At 40.0% G+C, this 19,019-nt stretch overlaps 1 protein-coding gene across 1 annotated transcript in view; it reads left to right on the forward strand.

Annotated features, from left to right (window-relative positions):
- Positions 1–19,019, forward strand: part of LOC104909840 (laminin subunit alpha-4-like) — a 39,776-nt gene extending 20,757 nt beyond the window's left edge. Inside the window, exons 3-4 of the mRNA XM_010707507.2 lie at positions 11,906–12,030; positions 15,629–19,019. Coding sequence (XP_010705809.1) covers positions 11,906–12,030; positions 15,629–15,713 — 210 coding nt within the window. The 3' untranslated portion in view covers positions 15,714–19,019. The remainder of the gene's footprint in view (positions 1–11,905; positions 12,031–15,628) is intronic.

Raw genomic sequence — 19,019 nt, forward strand, 5'->3', positions numbered from 1 at the left:
TATTAACGGCAGTGCTCAGTTTCAGTACATAGCAAAAACAATGTCTGTCCCACAGGAGTTTTTTTGCTGAAGGGCAATCATAAGCAAGACCAAGATCAAAACATGAGTAAGATTATCTTAGCCATATTTCATTCTCACTTGCTTAGGTTATCCCTGCAGATTCCACTTTCTGCATGTAGTACTTGCAGGAGTCAGTATGCTGGGGAAAAATTGCAGTCCTAAGAAATATGGAAAGAGTTTTGTATTCCTCAGAGAAAAATGCATAAATTCAAATACATTTCATTCTCTCCGTTATGAATACAATACTGTATATCATACAAATAATTTACAGTGGCGAGTGACCTCTGTGAACGTATATACATGTGTTATCCATAGTAATTCTGCTGCATGGCAGCCTCCTGCTGTGAAGGAACAACATGAGGAGGTTGAAATAATACACCAAGCAAGGAAGATGCTGAACTCCAAGGTAGTATTACAATTTCACATATGTGCAGGCGTACTCATTATCAGCTCATACAGAAAGCTGTGAGTTAGCATTAGTAGTTGATGACTTGTAGCTCCAGAGCAAAATTCAAGGCAGTAAAACTAACCCCAATTACTAATGGGTAATTTGAGCAGTAATACACTAGAGAAAGGATGGAAGTTAAGTTAACACTGTAATGTATCTGAACAGCATAGCAAGAGCAAACGCTAGTGTTCGCTTTACGGTCTTGTATAGAGCCCAGAGCTCTTGGTTTTGCAATGGACTCACTGTACTATTTTTGACAAGTCATAAATCTTTGCCCTCTATTTGTCTCTTCGTAAAATGACCTTATAATATTCACATACTTTGCATTGTTGCAGCCTCTGTCAAGTTTTCAGTTATATATAATTCCATGCTCCATGGCATATTTCCAATTCCATTCCCACAGGAGGAACATGGTGCAGCTGTTCAGCCCAAGAACAATTATTATGGTTTGGCCCCTGTAGCACACATAGGATTGGTTAGTTTTTGCAGAATACATATTGACTTACTGGGTTAATATTACATTTTTTAAAATAGTTTTACACTGTAAAGCATTCCCAGCTATTCTCTTTCACATCGACATGGTTTTTGGTCATGAAACAATGAGAAGAGGAAATTTCCAATAGAGGAGTTGGGAACAAGAATAAGAAATTTCCAAATGTCTGCTTTTCATGATTCTGTTGACAAGAGAATTTCTGGAGTAGAATATATGTGATAGGAAAGTGGTTATATCCTCAGTTTACAAACACACCAGAAGACTTGCTTCCTGTCTTCTACAAAAATGAGGCCATTGTCAAGAGCTGAGAAGGAAAAAAAAAAAAAAGGAAAAAAGAAAATAGTTGCTGTATTAGCAGAAAATAATCTGAAAGGGTATGTGCACTTGTGACTGATGTCCCTCAGGGATACTAAATTCCATGAAGTGATGAGGTAGTAAGAAGAAAACTAAGAGCTAAAGCCTGGTTTACTGCTTGAGTTCAAATAAACCATTTGAAGGCTGGTCTGAATGATTTAGTAAGTCATTACACTCAGGCCATTTAGTTCTCAATAAAGATGAACAGAAAAACAGCTTAAGCAAAATAAGAGTCAAAGGGAAAGGGAAAGAGAGTGATGCAAGGAAAGAGTAGAACGAAAAGGGACTTAAACGGTATGATAGCTGAAAACAGAGATGCCCATGGAGACTGCAAGAACAGGAATTTTCTGAGGATGCAGAAAGCTCCAGAGAATAACTTCCATATCCTGACTGGTGAAACTGGTAAACCACAAAGCGTGACTGAGAAAGTTTTGGAGAATAAATGTTTAGAGAAACAAAGATAATTTGGAAGAACAGCAGACAGAAGTAGGTTAGATGAATACATGTGAGTAATTTGAGAAAAGGATCCTCTATTGTTAAGACTCTGATTTTGTCAGAATCAGTGAAAAAAGCAATTTTCCCAAAGGACCATTCTGGAGAAACACAGGCATGGATCTGATCAAAGTGTTCTAGGGGATGAAGCTGGGACAGAGAGGAGTAGATGTCTGCATGGCTGCGAATTTCTTGGAACTGATAGAACCATGTGGTATTGAGAATTCGTTGGCTTTTCCTCCTCAAACTTTTAGGAAATTATTCTGTAAAAATTGCAGTGGTAACCACCACACTTGATAGTAAGATATAAGATTCTCTGCATTCAGTTAGTTTTTGAAAGATTGATAAAAACAAAAGAGAAAGAGAGAAACATTCTGTACATTTCCTTTATTGTTGTTGTCATCCTGCATTTATATCCATACAAGTCTATTATCTCCCTGCTTCTGATATGCAACTCTTCTCTGAAGTTTTATCACTTGCAGACTCCCCACTGGAACCTCAGGTTATCCTAACTCTGAGTTACAGACGTTTTACTGGACATCCTCACCAAAAGATCTTCAGAAGAACTGATATTCAGCAAAGCTGAAAGATTCTACATTTGCATGTTTATTCATACGGTAGAATTATTTATATATGAAAAACATATATATACTTTAACTGCTAACAATGATGGAAGACAAGAAAGTAATTGTAACACAGTATTCAGCTTTGGTGAATATTTTTTGCAGTTTAACTAATAACGAAGTTGTAAGACCTGAATAAATGAACAAGTCTCAGGCAGTATGAAAATGAAAAAGCACTCTACTTTAAAAGAAATGAAATACAAGGGCCAGATTTCACACAAGCTCTAAGACCTTCATATTATGCAAATATGTATGCAGTTCTCACTGCATACAAATTAATGAAATTTTCATTGTCCTTTGCCCTGAATTTGAAATCAAATAAAATTAAACCCCTATCAGTGATGTGTTAGGATAAAGTACTCACACTCTTAATTTTGCTGACATAAATATCTAACTTCTGCTCCTGTTTGAAAACTTCTCTCAGCTTATTCACAGAGTGTAAATCAAACCCATGAGTCTCTAAAAGCTTATAAAATGACACAATCAATAAATCAACAATCTCATTAGGTAACCAGACAGAAGAAATCAGTGCAAAGAGAGCCATTATTGCATAAATGTCCATGTAAAACTGGTGCAGAAATCAATCATGTGATCCTGTGATTATAAATGAAGAGCCAGTCAGCCTATTTTTTTAGTGCAGAAAATCACCCAAGCAGTCAGCATAGCATAAACTCCATTATGATATAATACATTACAGATGTCAAATAGTGCTTCATTTCAAATACATTATCTGGTGATGCATGTAAGGCCAATAGGGGAAGAAATACATTTTTGATGCTTATGTTATACTTTGAAAATTTAATGTAACCTTTTCAGTTCTAGCTAAAAGAAGAAAAGGAAGGCACTTTTAGGACCCTGTAGCTTTTCAGTTTGGAAACATGTGTTTATGTGATGTTAATTGGATGAAACTATAATAACCAAGAGTGGCAGTCTCCACATAGAGTGGTATCCATTCCTCCTGCATAAAGCCTAAGCAATTAGGTTTTGTTACCAATAAAATATGAAGATGCAAAATGAATTTTTTACCTCCATCACCATTCCCAGATCCTATAACACCAGCAATCCACAGCCAAGTTATTTCTTTAGAGTGCCTCTGTTGAAAGATCAACTGCTTAAAATTCAGCCATGGATGTATGATTCAAATGACTTCCAAATGCCAAGCTGAGAGAGCTGGGGCTGCTCATCCTGGAGAAGAGAAGGCTACAAGATGACTTGATAGTGACCTTTCAGTATCTAAAGGGGGGCTGTAAGAAAGCAGGGGACAGATTCTTAAGTAAGGTCTGTGGTGATAGGATAAGGGGAAATTGTTTCAAACTTAAAGAGGTCCAGAGAAGTGGTGGAAGCCCTATTCCTAGAGACATTCAATGCCAGGCTGGACCAGGCTCTGAACAACTTCTTCATCTAGCTATAGGTGTCCTTGTTCATTGCAGAGGAGTTGGACTAGATGAACTTTAAAGGTCCCTTCCAACTCTAAGGATTCTATGATTCTGTGATGACTTTGTAACTGAGCAGAATATCACAGCTGACTGGAATTGAGTGCACCCTCAGCAAGTTTTCTGATGACACCAAGCTGAGTGGTGCAGTTGACACAGAGGAAGGAAGGGATGCCATTCAGAGGGATTTCAACAGACTTGAAAGGTGGGCCCGGGTGAATCTAAAGAGGTTCAACACAGCTAAGTGCAAAGTTTTGCACTTGGGCCAGAGGAATCCCAGGCATCTATAGAGACTGGAAGGAGCAGTCCTTGAGAGTAGCCCTGCAGAGAAGGACCTGGGGGTCCTGATAGATGAAAAACCTAACATGAGCCAGTAGTGTGCTCTTGCAGCTCAGAATGCAAATGGTATCCCGGGCTCCATCAAAAGAGGGGTGGCCAGCAGGGACAGGGAGGTGATTGTTCCCCTCTACTCTGCCCTTGTGAGGCTCCATCTGGAGTACTGTGTCCAGGTCTGGAGCCCCAGTACAAGAAAGACAGAGAGCTGTTGGAGAGGGTCCAGAGGAGAGCCACAAAGATGATCAGAGGTCTGGAGCACCACTCTGCAAAGACAGGCTGAGGGAGCTGGGCTTGTTCAGCCTGGAGAAAAGAAAGCTGCGGAGTGACCTCATTGCAGCCTTTCAGTATCTAAAGGGAGCCTACAAACAGGGGGGGAATCAACTCTTTGAAAGAGTAGATAACAGCAGGACAAGGGGGAATGGTTTTAAGTTGAAGGAGCAATGATTTATGTTGGATGTCAGGGGGAAGTTCTTTACAGAGAGAGTAATAAGGTGCTGGCACAGGCTGCCCAGAGAGGTTGTGGATGTCCCATCCCTGGAAGTGTTCAAGGCAGGTTGGATGGGGCCCTGGGCAGCCTGGTCTAGTATTAAATGGGGAGGTCAGTGGCTCTGCATGTGGCAGGGGGTTGGAGATTCATGATCCTTGAGCTCCCTTGCAACCCAGGCCATTCTGTGATTGTCATCTCTGAAGTGAGTAGTATATATACTATGTGCAAGAAGAAGGATTTACTATACTAAAAAAAAATATTGCATAGGCTATGGAGGAAGTCACTTGAGATGACTGCACAGTATTGCACGGTAACTTTGATGAGCATGATGAAATGGACTGGAAGTCTGCAAGGGTTAAGAAATTACAAAGATGGATATACAGACAAAATTTTTGTTGGACTGAATTATCAGTATACTTTCTGTAATTATTTCTACTAATGGATGGTAAGTATTATTGTGTGGCTAGATCTTCATAAAGGTACATGGATCAGAAAGAGCAAGGCTGGAGAAAACATTACAGCAGAAGGTGCAGTGTCAGCTTGTTGGTACCTACCTAAAAATCTCAAAGTGCTTTGTTATTGTCTGTTCCATATATTTTATCTGTATGTATTGATGGCATCCAAAGTCTACATGAAGATACATAGATAGATAGATAGATAGATAGATAGATAGATAGATAGGTAGATAGATAGATGGGACTTACGGGGGAATAAGAAAGGATAAAGGATCATAACAACGGAGAGTATATATTCACTGATATCCATTCCAGACATTTATGGAATTTTTGACAATAGGGTGTATTGTCATGTAAGTGATTTGTGTTTTAGTGTTTGGGTTTACAGTTGAGTGGAAAAGTTGGAACTGATTTGGCAGTTCTGCCCAAGAGGATATAACATGTTCCACATGACTGCCAAGGCAGGTCTGGAGAACTGCCAGTGAATCTAAAACCATCCATCAAACATGAGCACAAAGCAGCAGAGAGCTAGCAAAAGTCTCCAGATTATTAGGTACTCCAGGCTCCATGAAGAGCCTTGCAGCTCTTACAGTTAATTATTTCCTTCTTTAATGATAGACTACATCTTTAAGTGCCTGAGATGATACATGTTTGGAAAGCCAAAGAGAACTACAGCAGTCAAAATGGCTGTCAAAATGGCTGCAGCCATTGTCCAGAGTGATTTCATACTCGTTAGTTGTCAGAAATGCCACAGGTAATAGTCTCAGTGCCTCAGATGTAGATGTTTCCCTTCCTCTTGGCTCTCTTTCAACAGAGAATATTTGCTGTCTTTACAGTATTACTACTGCAAACTTGCAACAATACCACTAATGTGTAAGCATTTTGTTTTCTTTCCCTGCACAGCTTCTACAAGAGTCTGGTAGTAAGCCAGACCAAGGCTGCAAGGATCACTGCCCTTGCTTACATGCCAGCTCAGCAGCATTTCCCACACTACGCCAGGACAAGTAACAGAAGGAAAAAATAGAGGGCCAGGTGTTTTGGCAAGACATCCCTAGACGTTCTTCAAACAAAAACTTTGACATCAATTAGGTACCTTGACTGAAATCAGATCAGGAACTGGATTTTGTTGCTATTCTCACTTTTCAGTTGTCTTTACTTTAGTAGAGCTACACGAATTTAGTATTTCATTCTAGTCCCCATCACTTCCATACCAAACTATCAAACCACTACAGCTAACACTGCAGCTCATCCACAACTGCTGGAAAGAGAAGGATGAAATCATAAAGACTGAAAAAGATAAAACATAAATACCAGAGCTTTCAAGTCATTATGCTAAAGTAATTTTTTTACTATTACTTTGGGACTGCAATGAGTTTTGGCATTCTGGTGTGGGCAACACTATGCAGATCTGTAACCTCAGATAGGAGGGCATCTTCCATATTTGGAAAAGTTTAAATCTAAATCCAGATATCAGACCAATCTCTACTGGCCTAGCAACAAATACAGAGTGCACAACAATGTAAGCCACTTTCATTACTCTATCTGTATAATTATTTATTTATATGCATATATATATGTATTCTGCTTTAACAATTGCTCCATTTATAACTATTAAAAGACTACCTCAAAGAATAGTCATTAAAAAAAAAAAAAGCCAGTTCCGTCTGTCTGGTAACAGTGACTGTTTTCAGCTGCAAATTAATATTCAGAATTCCCAAGCAAGGTTTGAGGACACTTCCAGATTTCACAAATAATATTTCAGAGAAAGGATTTTATTTTATTTTACTTTATTTTTCTTTTTTTTCCCCACTTTATTAGTCTCACTAGAAGCAATGCTGGCTACTAACTTTTGTTGCCCTGGAAATACTCAATACCACCCAGCATTAGGTGCCTAATATCATTCTGTGGTGGATCCTGTCTTTTTGCTTTAACTCTAGAGGAGAAGTAGAAAATTTGTTGGCTATTTTATTTACCTGTGGAAGAGGTACATCCTGCTTAAATTGCACTGGAATAAACTGGGGAAATAACCTCCTCAAAGTAATTGTCTAAATGGCATATTTAATGAAGCCACTGCCTTTGAGACAATTAAAAAGAGCTCTGTTCTCTTCAGGATCTTAATTTAAGTTGGGGCAGATTCTACAGTTTTTAGTAATATTGATTGGCAGAAAAGTATGTTTGTCTTTTGCTGGGACAAATTAGAATTTTACTTGTCACTGTACCATTGCCTGAAGAGAATGAGGAAATTCATCATTATTTGTGCACAAGCATTATTACAGAGCAAAACTACATCACATAAGTGTTCTCTGATCTCAGAACAGCAATTCCAGCTGACAACAACTCCAAAATGGCTTCGTACAGCATCTTTTCATGTGCAGATATGTGAAGTACAGATGGTTACAGTAGCAGCCAGAGGTAGAAATGCTTGTCCTGATTGATGTTACTCCATGAGATCAGAGTAGGTCAACCAGCGGAGGCATTTTCTAACAGGAAAATGCACTTCAGCCAATCAGTCATAGTACAGTTTGCTGTTGGTGTAATGATGGTGAATGATGGTAGGCTGTAACCTCACATAAAAGCTTTCAGAAGCGAGGCTGCAATTACATTGGATTACTTTCTCTGAAACTGAATTACCTGTGAAGACAGGACACTTCTGCCTATTTTTGTTCCATGAAAATAAAGGCTGTACTAACATGGGCATCTGGAAAGAATTCAGCTTAGAATTTTAACTTAATGTAAATTTAAAACATAGTTTTAAAAAATAGTTTACAAATCCCAGAGCATTTTAAAGTGTTGCAGTATTTTTCACCTCATGGCTGTATCTCTTTTTTTGAACTGTTTACTGTCTCACTCTGTTCTGTACAAAGATAGGCAGCAATTTTCTGTTAGCTTCAGTGCTTGATTTCCTAAGAGATGTATCTAATGACTACTTTCTAGAGATCTTTACTTCAGTCTTCCTTGCTCATAGGAAATCTATAGATACACATGCACAGAGTTTCATCATTTGTAAAAGTAGACACCAATATCACTAAACATGTTTCCACAAATTTATAAATACCTTTGAAAGAACCACTGACACAGGAAAGGCTGTGAACAATCACACACAGTCAAATTTATGTCACCTACTGTAAATGATGGCTTTCATTCTAAAGCAGGTATAAATACTGGGACAACGAGTACCCCTTGTAACTCTTAGAGCAAAGCACTTCTTTAAGATCCAGTTTCTCAAAGGAGGCTATAAATGGAATTCTATTTTTTCTCCCATGATTACTTCTCTGTTAGAAGTAACTGGTTCAGCAGTGAAATATTTTTTCAAACTACCAAACTGTTGCCCCTCAGCACTAAGAATCCCTAGGAGCTATAGAGAAGATGTCCTCCCTGCCTCAGAGATGTCTCACAGGCTTACTATAGACAGCAGCTTTGTTGGAGATGCCAAGCTAACTCAATATAAAGTATACAAGGACAATTTTTTTCACTGTAAAAATGTAATTCTAAATACCCACAGGAGTGCTGATTTGTTGAAAAAGATAAAGCCACTTTTACATAATCACTAACCAGAGAAAAACCACAGACATGCCTCCAGCATTTAGCAACCAGGGCCTTTTGGGTAAGAGGGCCTTTTAGCATTTCCCTTCAGTTTAGAAGATGAAAAGTACTGCAAATGTATGGAACAGCATCAGCTACCCTGCAGCCCTGCTGTGTTCCTTACAATAGAATCTATGCTTTGGAAACCAGTAATGGATTTATTCTGCTACTGCCCCAGTGTTGTTTGGGGAGTTGAGGCCAAAAGAGATGACATCAATGGCTCAGAGCAAAAACGAAGAATATGATGAAGGCTGAAAATGAATGCAGCCCACCTGAGGCCACTGCCAGCACTTTAGATACAAGATTTTTATTTCTCTTTGAGCTCTCAGTTCCTACGCTTTTAACTCTTTCTTGCAATATATCAAAATTGCATTTGCATTGAAGAAGGACAAATGCAAACTATTTTTAACATATACTCGCCTTCTGCTTCCTCCTGGTTCACACTGCATGCTGCAGTGGCCACGCAATGTCTGTGCTACCACAAGAGAGAGCAAGGGCCAGACATCTCTCAGGAGTTGCCTGTAGCTCTGTCTTTACTTTTCTGTAAATGAAGACAGAGCTTCTCTGCTCTCACCGGGCTTCTTTCCTTCCCCTCCTCTGAATCAAATGTCTATCATCTTAGAGCCATTTTGTTAACAGTACTTTCTGGTTTTGTGCATACTAATTACTCTCTTTACAGCAAATATTACTATGGAAAAAAAACACATTTTGTTCTGCAGCTATTGGTGTCTAATATACTTAAAGACCCATGGAGAAAGAGATTTACTTTTTTTTTGTTTGTTTTCCTTATCATATTCCACCTGCTGTAGAGCTCTCTGGCCAAATCACAGCTTTGTAGAAATAAATAGTTGCTGTGCAATGGGTTCTGCATGACTACAAAGAAAAAAAGCAGTAACATATGCAAAGTGTCTCTGAATCAAAAAGAGTCTGAACTAAATTAATGAGTCCTAGGGACAATTATGCGATTCAAATGAGGAAGATTGGTGAAAAAAAACACATGATATGCTCTGTGCTCTGACAAGGATAATTGTCTTTTACTAAAATGATGCATTTTCAATGGAGATAGATGATAAGTGCACAAAGATGTATGGAAACAACCCATCAGTGTTGCCAGGAGAAAACTCCACCACTAAACTAAACTCATAGGATTTAGATATAAAACTCATTTACCAATGCAAGCACAAGAGAAACATAACTATTTGTTTTCGTTAAACATCTTCACTAATCTCATTCCTCTCTCCTCATACTTTTTTCTTTAAAGAACACACTGTAGTTGGAGTAGAAAGTGAGGTTCAGATCTGTAGTATCTTGGCTTAACAGAACATCAGTGAGCAAAACCCATCCCCCAGTGCTACCGGGGCACAGACAGCGCAAAGTAAAGGCACACCAGCACTCCTGAAACCCAACACACAACTTCCCACTTCTTCCAGGCACTGCCAGCTGCTGACAGCTCAGAGATGTCTGATGGGATTAAACAACTACCGGAGGAGAAGCTGGGGCACCATGGTCATTTCCCAGCATCTATGCGAACTCTGAACGCATTGCAGGCATTTGTAGGGCCTAAGCAAAGGTTTCTGCAGTCCATATTGGGACTCCAATGGTGGAAAAAAGACCTCTTGTTAGGGGACGACCCATTAGCCTGGCCTGTTTCTGATGTCTCTTTGCTACATATTTTACCAGTATCCACAGTTGCTGTAATAGGGAACGTTATGGAGTATGAATATCCATTAATTTCTCCTAAAAATTTTCACTCTTGCAAATATTGTCATCTCCTGGCAGCAGGTTGGAGAAGTTTCTTATCTTCTGTGTAAAGTATGTTTTAGAATACTTAAACTCCTAATGGTTTTACGTAGTTCTGTCATGGAGCTGGCTCTCTGCTATCTCAAGCTTGCATTGCTGTTTGCATCCATACTTTATCAGTACAAAATGTTGTCCCTGGAGAGTTCTTATCCAGGGACACTGCAAAACCCACTGAACAGCTGGAAGAAGGAAGAGCACTTCTGCACAGTTCTACTCTTTGAAAAACAATTCAGCAAGACAGCTAGTGTGTTTTCTCAATGACAGCCTCTGGGTATTTTGCTGAAATGAAGAGCATTACCATGTGCACAGGAGAAAGCCCTCGTAACCTATCACATCTGAGTGTGTCCGTTTCTCAATCAAATGATATAAATGCTTATTTGGGCCTGCAGAACTTCTGAATTCAATTTATAACTGCTTACAGATGAATTTGGCCTTTTGAGGGGATTGAAAATGTTATCTGAGAGGTGCAGTTTTGTACCTAGCATGATGAAAAATTTTGAAAAATATTCTGTATACATTACCATAGCTTGATTTACTGTCATGGAAAACGAACAGTATCAGCCAGCGGTCAGTTTTCCTCTGTGTGATGAAACATGTTTCCTCAAAAACATCAAACTGTAGACAGGAAATTTGCTTACAAAGTGAGCGACATCTTGTACCATTGCTCTGTAGTTTATAAAAAGGCCATTGCAAATGCAGTTTGTCATGGGAAAGAAATGTGTTAGACCCCTGCTTCTTCCCTCCATTTAACATACCTCCTTTAAAACTAAGAAGGTGTAGTGATAAAACATCCCATCTCAGGACAAAAATCATCAGAACCACACTGTGTATTAGCCACCATCTGCCTGCAGATGTTCACCCCTGCTGCCCTTTTCCAATTATTAGGTCTAAGAAGCAGCCTCACTGAAACCTATGTCTACACTGAAATCTGCTGACAGCATTTACCAGCAGATATTTTTCAAGTTGGTTTGGTAGCAGCAAAAGAGATCTTTCCTACTGGCACTTACAACTCAAAGCAGTCAGCTACACCTGAGTACCCACGACATCTCTGACAACAGCCAGTGCTGTTTCTGCTCCAGCACCCTGCCCCCTGCACGTACATGTATCTGTTTTGTCCTGTCATGCACCTTGCCAACACTTATTGGCTGGCCAATGTAATCACATGGAGCATTCTTATTTGCAGCAATAATAGTTACTATAGAGTTTAGCTTCACCCATCAGTGCCTTGAAGGGTTGGGGTCTGGCATCAGCGCCTATTCTGCTTGCCCTTCAGATAAATGATTTCTATCTGAATTAGGCAGCATTTTCATTTAACTTTCATTGCTCTCTCTTTTCACTGAAGGACTGCCAGAGAAACACAACAGGGGAACACTGTGAGCAATGTCCAGACGGCTTTGTTGGTGATGCTGTTGGAGGAGCACCCACATTCTGCCAGCCTTGCCCCTGCCCCCTGCCAGAAGTTGCCAAGTACGTAAAATAGTCTCTGCTTTGATTTGTGCTGGTCTGGGCCCTTTGTAAGCTTGGATAAGCATCCTTGCCTGTATGCGACAGACAAAGCTTCTGCCCTTCCCAACCGAGAAAACTAAAGAGTTGCTCCCACTTATTATCACAGGAAACAAAAAAACAGTTTGTGACCTCTGGAGGGTAAAATCAACCAGGCGAAAGCATAGCGTGGCAGACTCCTGTGCTGGATCTGGGCAGAACTGAAAGGAAAGGGTGGGAGGATACTGTGACGAGTATGGCACCACTTTAGTTGACACAGCTACAAGGACAAAAAGCTCTGAAGCCAAAAACAAAACCAAGACCAAGCTAAAGGCCTAAAGGGCTATCCATTTTGTGTCTTCAGAAGAAACAAAAAACTGCAAACTGTGACCAATTAGTAGAAGCCCAGTGGCACATCAATAAAGCATCTGAACAACATATTATTAGCTCCCTCTTGCTTGAGGTCTGTGCTACGTGAGAGGCATCCAGGCAAATTCCACTGTATTACACAGAGGAAATGCTACTAAATACTTGCCAACAGGTTGAAACTATTTTTTACTGAGCTACCTACTTCCCTTGTGTTTTTTTCCCATTCCACTTGCAAGCAGGGCTCCTCAGCAAAGGGGAATTTTCTTATTCTGTTTGTTTACAGTTGCTATAGCATTTCTCATCCAGCCCCAAGGTGGGATGAGCCTCACTTTGCTCAGCTGCTCTGTGGCACTGGCTCAAAACAGCAACAGAGAGCAAAATCTCTCCAGCCAAACTCCACAGATTACCTTCTGGCTTCCACAGTGAGCTGCAGACATGAGGAGGGTCACAAGGTGGAGAACAGCTATAGCTGAAAACCTGCAGCTTTGACTGGATTAGAAAGAAAACCCTCAAGAGACAGGGAGAAAACCTGGTTTTGCTTACATGAGTGAGCTCACAGACAAAACTTCCTGCTTCCTCCACTTCCAGCAGCAGAAGTAATGCCAGAAATAGGAGAACTATAACAGTTGGAAGCATTGGTTTCTCCTTAGCAAAAGAAAGTGATTATTTCTAACCTTCTGGGCACAAAGTATGTAAGGAGAAGCACTGCCCAGCACAGTCCATGGGCAGCCCTAAGGCTACAGCACACCTCCAGGCTGCCCTCTGTACAGTGCCACTGGGCAATGCATGGCCCACCTGCCTCCACCAACCCCTGTCCACAACCCGCTGGGCTTCAGAGAAGTGCCCTTGGCGTTGGCAGCCCCCCAGATATAGGGAACCTAGGATTAAGGGAGCTCTGAACTCCAAAGGGCAGCAGTGTAGGGTACAGAAGAGAGAACAAAACTTGCCAGGAGCCATCATGTGGATGATTCAAGAGCAACAGTATGTCACGCTTTTAAATCTATCCCAGTAAAAATCCATTTCAATTTTTAAGGTCTTCCTTGGAATCAAGTTCTGAAGGCAGTCGTTAAAAGAGTGTCCTGTCCCAGTTTGCCTTATGCCTGTATCTAAGTAACGTGCAGAAATTCCCTGCACAGCATCTTGCATGACAGAGACCTGGCCACAGCAATAGCCTTCAGCTGCATGGGGAACACAGGCAAATATTAACAACTGAGCAACATTCAGCCTTGCATAAGTAAATTCAAGGAATAACTATCCTTTCATATTCTTGTAATTTTCCTCCATCAATCCTAATCCATATATACTGAGGCAAAATACAGTAACTCTATCAGAAATCAGAGAAGCATTAGAAGTCTCAAATAAAAAACATACAAAGGATATTGTTTTGTACCCTGTGTTGGAAATAAACAGTGAACCTGTAATAGATGAGACGACCAAGTCTGTAAACTGACAGACTATCAGACACATACTTGTTCTTGGGATTCATCTGTGTGTCTCCAGATTTTCTGGAAAGATCATGTTCATATCTGCCATCCTGTAAACTTTTGGAGTAAGCTACATGAAGGATAATGTCATCTCTTTGGAACAAAAAAAGGGGGTGGACATTGCTTCACATTCAGCAGATGTTACTTCTTTTTAAACCAGAGGGAATTTTATGAACTTTTTTTCCCCTAAAAGATCACAAAAATATAAAGCCTGAGGAAGCCTTCAGCTGTATTTCATAACTTAAATCCACAATGTGGTTTGTTCAACTACGTGAAGGAATTAGCTTCTGTTAAAGAAGAAGAATGCTGCCAAACTCATGATTTTCTTAACAAGTTCTCACAAAAGCCTTACTGAAGTTAATTTGTGAATTCTATGAGATGGATCTCATTTTGTGTTCTCTCTGGTTATATGAAATGTTTTCAGACAACACCAACCCAGACACAGATGTATTTGACCCTGGATATCCCACCAGCTAAGAAATACTGCTGGGAATTGAAATTTTGCAGGAATTCTTGTTGCCCCTCAGTACTGCTAGTTCTTGGGAAAAGCTGTGTGTGGATCATGCTCTTTCCCATCACTCTGAGAGTTTTGAAATCTTGTACTGAAGGGATGAAAACTGCCACAGCTGCACAGCACAGCTTGGCATCACACTGAAACATGAGATAGACAAGAGGACAAAGACTTACAGTCATTCTTGATGCTGACATTTCTCAAGGGGCATGCAACCATTTAGGAATCGGAGCTAGTACTGCTCAGGATGAGGTTAGCAGTAGGACTCACAACATCTACTTTAGCAATCATGGGCCTACAGCTGGCAACTGCTGCACCTCAGTATGCTGGTTGCCTTCCAGTGCTGGCAGGAATTTGGACATGCAGATTGCAAACTAACTGAAAACATCTTTAGGACTGTATGCCTTATTACAGCAGATGTATTTAAGTCATGTACATCACTGTATTTGAAGCGAATGGGATTTGCACTTTCCAAATCTGGCTGCTGCTGCTCCTTGGATGTTCTATTTTGTTAAACAGTTGTTAAATTCTGAAAACATACAAAAGCAAGAGATCCATGTTTTAGAATCTTAGCAATGGAAATTACTGCATAAGGCATTTCTGCAGTCAGCATAACTAATTGGCAAGATGGTCACACAAGAGGCACTAAGGTCTTTCCAGCTTTCTCACAGAGATGGTGGAGCAGCTTTTGTTACAGCACCAATGAGTTCAGTTTTCACCACTCACTACTCCCAGCTGAGATCTGAAGAAAACTGTGAGATGTGCACAGGAAATTACTGCACCCATTCCAGAGTCTGAAGGGCTCTCTGCAGTGTTTTTAGTAATCAACATCATGTCCTTTAGAATAAAAGACAGAAAGCAATGAGGTTTGCACGATATACACATTTATCCTAAATCTCTGATCTAAAACGTGTAGCAAAACTTGTAGGTGCCTCCAATCTATGCTGCAGGGTAGAAATTTGTATGTATCTGGGAACTATATAGCTCCATAGTATTATACACTACTTAGTGGTTCTAATTAATTAATTAAAAAGACTAGACAAGGGGTTTAATATGCATCACATACAGAGCTTAGGTAAACCTGTGAAGGAATATTCAACAGTGAAAAATCAAGAGCCAGAGTTTGCATTGACAACCTATGTCCATTGTTTGTGAAGAAATACTCCCAACTGTTTGCCATTGCCTGCTATTCTAACGATTTACTCTAATGAAATTCCAGCTTTGCAGTCTCCTGTTATCGAAAAAATGGAAATGTGCGTTGTGTCTGTAAGGAAAACTATGCAGGACCTAACTGTGAAAGGTAAGAAACTAACAAAATGACTTAATGGTCAACAATACTGAAGTTCAGGAACCTTCAAGGGAGCCTTTACATATTGGGGAGAAAACCCTGCACAGAGAAACCCTATATTCATTTGATTGAATCATGCTTGTTCAAGAATCTCGTTTAGTTCCTAGTAAAATCTATAAAGACTCTCTGTGGAGACATGTCAGGTAAGACAGACTTTTATATTTGATGTTCTTTGACCCACTCCTTGCACTCTGTGTACCTCTACATGGTTATTTTACAAAAAGGAATAAAATTTAAAAATGAAAATACAAACCAGTAAGAGCAGCTGAAGTGAAAAAGTCACCACCATGCCTCTCACAATGCTCCACTTTGAAAACATAACAGGCTTCTGCTGATTAAATGTTTCAAAAGCAGAAGAGATAATGCCTTATCTGATCAAATTCTTAATGAGCAGATGCATGTTAAATATTTACACGCATCATTAAACAAAGTCAAGCAAACAACCACAGGTCAGTGTTGCTTTTCAACTCTTATGCTCACAAGCAATTCCAGTAAACAACAAAGTACACAAATAAATGGAGATTTGCAGTAGAAATATGACTTATTGTCCTGTCTTATAAAAGGCCATATTACCCTGGACACACATGGACAATGCTACATTGAATGTCAGAGGTGGAATTATAATTCTCCTTCAGCAGACGATAAATTAAAACCACTTTAACACAAAGACTATGGGGTATAGGATAGTTCAGAGACTGAATTTCACAATGCTTTATTTTGAGTTTTCTTAAATCCCCTGAACCATGTAAGAAATCAGTCCACTTTCATTAATGAGCAAGGTTTGAATTCAGATGACACTTTACTAGTGAGGGAGAAATACGTGAAGAGAAAGGTAAGATAAAAAAAGAGAGTGAAGACTTTTGCCCTTACAGAGGATGCAAAAATATCAGCGTATTACCTCTGCATCACTAATACAGTGACAGCAGTAGTGAAAGCCCTCTAGACAGATGGCACAAAATGAAAAAAAAAAAAAAGGCTTGTTTCCAGGGCTATGGCTGCATGCTTTTGTTCTTAGGAAATGTCAGATGTATACACAAAGGATAATGCAGACAATTAAAAGGTCAGTGAGGTTTCCTAATGGTTATTAAAATGTCATCCTAGACTACAAGCAAATCAAATCCCATGAAATGAGAAGCAGATTCATAGCAGCAGCGGAGAATGGCAGCAGCTTTCCTTTCTAACTACCCAGCCTTACACACTGCAGCTGTTTCAAAAGTATGTGTAGATGGGTTAGAAAAGGTTACAAAAAGAAATCAGCCTGTCCTGGTCACTGCATTAAGCCCTTTGCAAACTGCTGTGGTAAGTGGTTTGCAGTGACAAAGAGACCTTTCCTTCTGCTAGGCGGTTGGTCCTGCTCCTGGTTCATGTCAGATAGGACAAAAAGCATTTCAAAGACTAACAAGAGATGCTTGTCTGTGTTCACTTATCAAAGAACAAGCTAACACTAGCTGCTGGTGTTGGCAGCCGTTGCACCATAGGAGTATCAAAGGAGAAGGGACATTACTCCTGCCCATCCCACATCGCAAGGGCATCTTGTATCCCGAGGGCAGAGGAAGACTACATCCCATCACCCTCCTTCTCTCCATGCCCCCTGCCAGCTGCCTGCAGGGGGACAGGGCAGCGGGACACCCTCCCTTGCACAGTGCCTGCATGACAACCTGCTCCAATCTCCTGGAATTGTGTAGAAAGCTTCCTTGTGCTAAGTCAGGGCCTTGGCACAAGTCTGCTGGTTTCTTTTACATGTGCCGGTGAATAATGTGAAATTATGGATGCCTTTCCTAGGAATTGTGAAAACCACCTCTCAGTTCAACATTTAAGAATGAGTCATTTTGCTCCTGGACTCTGGCAGTGAAGCACTGAGGTGACAGCAGATGAAATGCAGGTTTTGCTAATGTCCAAATGTAAAAAAATATAATTGAACAAATTATGCTTTAGATTCCAAAGTGAACAGAAGAAAATAGTCCTTTTGGCATTGCCAGGGAAGTGGAAGTTAATTTCTTACTCACCAGTAATTGCAGGAAGCAAATAAGGCTGTAAGATGAAACAAAGACAGCCTAGCAGCTTTACTATCTCCACAATGCTGACAAATCATGTGGGAGAAGAAATATTCTTTCTTAGCAACAGAGCCCCTTACTGATGCAGCAGAGGGAAAATACATTTACCACAGGCTTCTACTTTTCCAGACCATAAAGCACAAAGATGGAGCAATAAGTTTCCATTCAGTAGTCCCTCCTCTTCTCATGCTACCAACCATTCAAAAGAGGAAAGGCACAGTCCAAACCTATAATGTCCCCTGAGAAGCAAAGAGAAAGGAAAAGTGAGGGTGACACATTTATTCACAGCTCTAAAAGTTCCTATTTGTTTTAGACAGCTACACTAGATTAGCAGATACGGCTAATAAAAGTGAGTCAGACGACTGTAAAAAGCAGGACTTACTTCCAAGCCCACACATTTATCTGTGAGGAATTGCCCACTGCATTTCTGGCAAGTGAACTGAATGGTGTATTTCTGAAAATAAAATAAAAAGTCACCTTGTCCTTATGAGAAACCATAGGCCTGATGGGGAATAGCAGGCAGTCATTGGTAGTCACTGTCTGAAAACCTACACTGGCTGGTAGTATACTCTCACCTGAGCACAGCCCAGTGGCTTCTGTGATCTGGTGGACACATCAGACAGATGATTATTTGGAAAATGATCTAAGTACAGAAGATAAAAGAGAAATGCTGCAAGACATTGAGAGCTCATAGTAAAACAAATGGCTCAGAAGATTTAAACAACAATAACAAAAAGAAAAAAAAACAGATATTTCTGTACATACACCTTGAAAGTTGAAAATTTGGACAATATGACTATCCCACATTGTCTGAAATATTAGAAAATTATAGTAAGCTTTTTTGGCACGACTAAACAGAAGCATCACACTTCACTGCCTGCTCTAACTTCTATGGAAAAGGGGAGCAATTCCACTCCAGTCAGTTAAATCACAATCTTTACGCTCTGCATTGCATTCACATTTATTTGAGTGCAGAGGACTCTCGGTCACATTTTTATTCTTTACATCTGGGTCACGCAAGTGATAAGATCTGCAGCAAAGATTCTGGCAGTGCTGGAAAGAGACAAACAGACTCTTTTCCATTGGAAAAGGCAGTATTTGAGGCAGCCAAGTGGTTTATATTAAGATGCTTAAAATTTTATGTGTTTTTACTGTGGGGTTTGGGACTGGAAAATGAACAAAAGAGCCTTGAGGAAATTACTTTCATT

This window comes from Meleagris gallopavo, chromosome 2 (assembly GCF_000146605.3).
Source record: "Meleagris gallopavo isolate NT-WF06-2002-E0010 breed Aviagen turkey brand Nicholas breeding stock chromosome 2, Turkey_5.1, whole genome shotgun sequence".
In the NCBI taxonomy this organism is placed as follows: domain Eukaryota; kingdom Metazoa; phylum Chordata; class Aves; order Galliformes; family Phasianidae; genus Meleagris; species Meleagris gallopavo.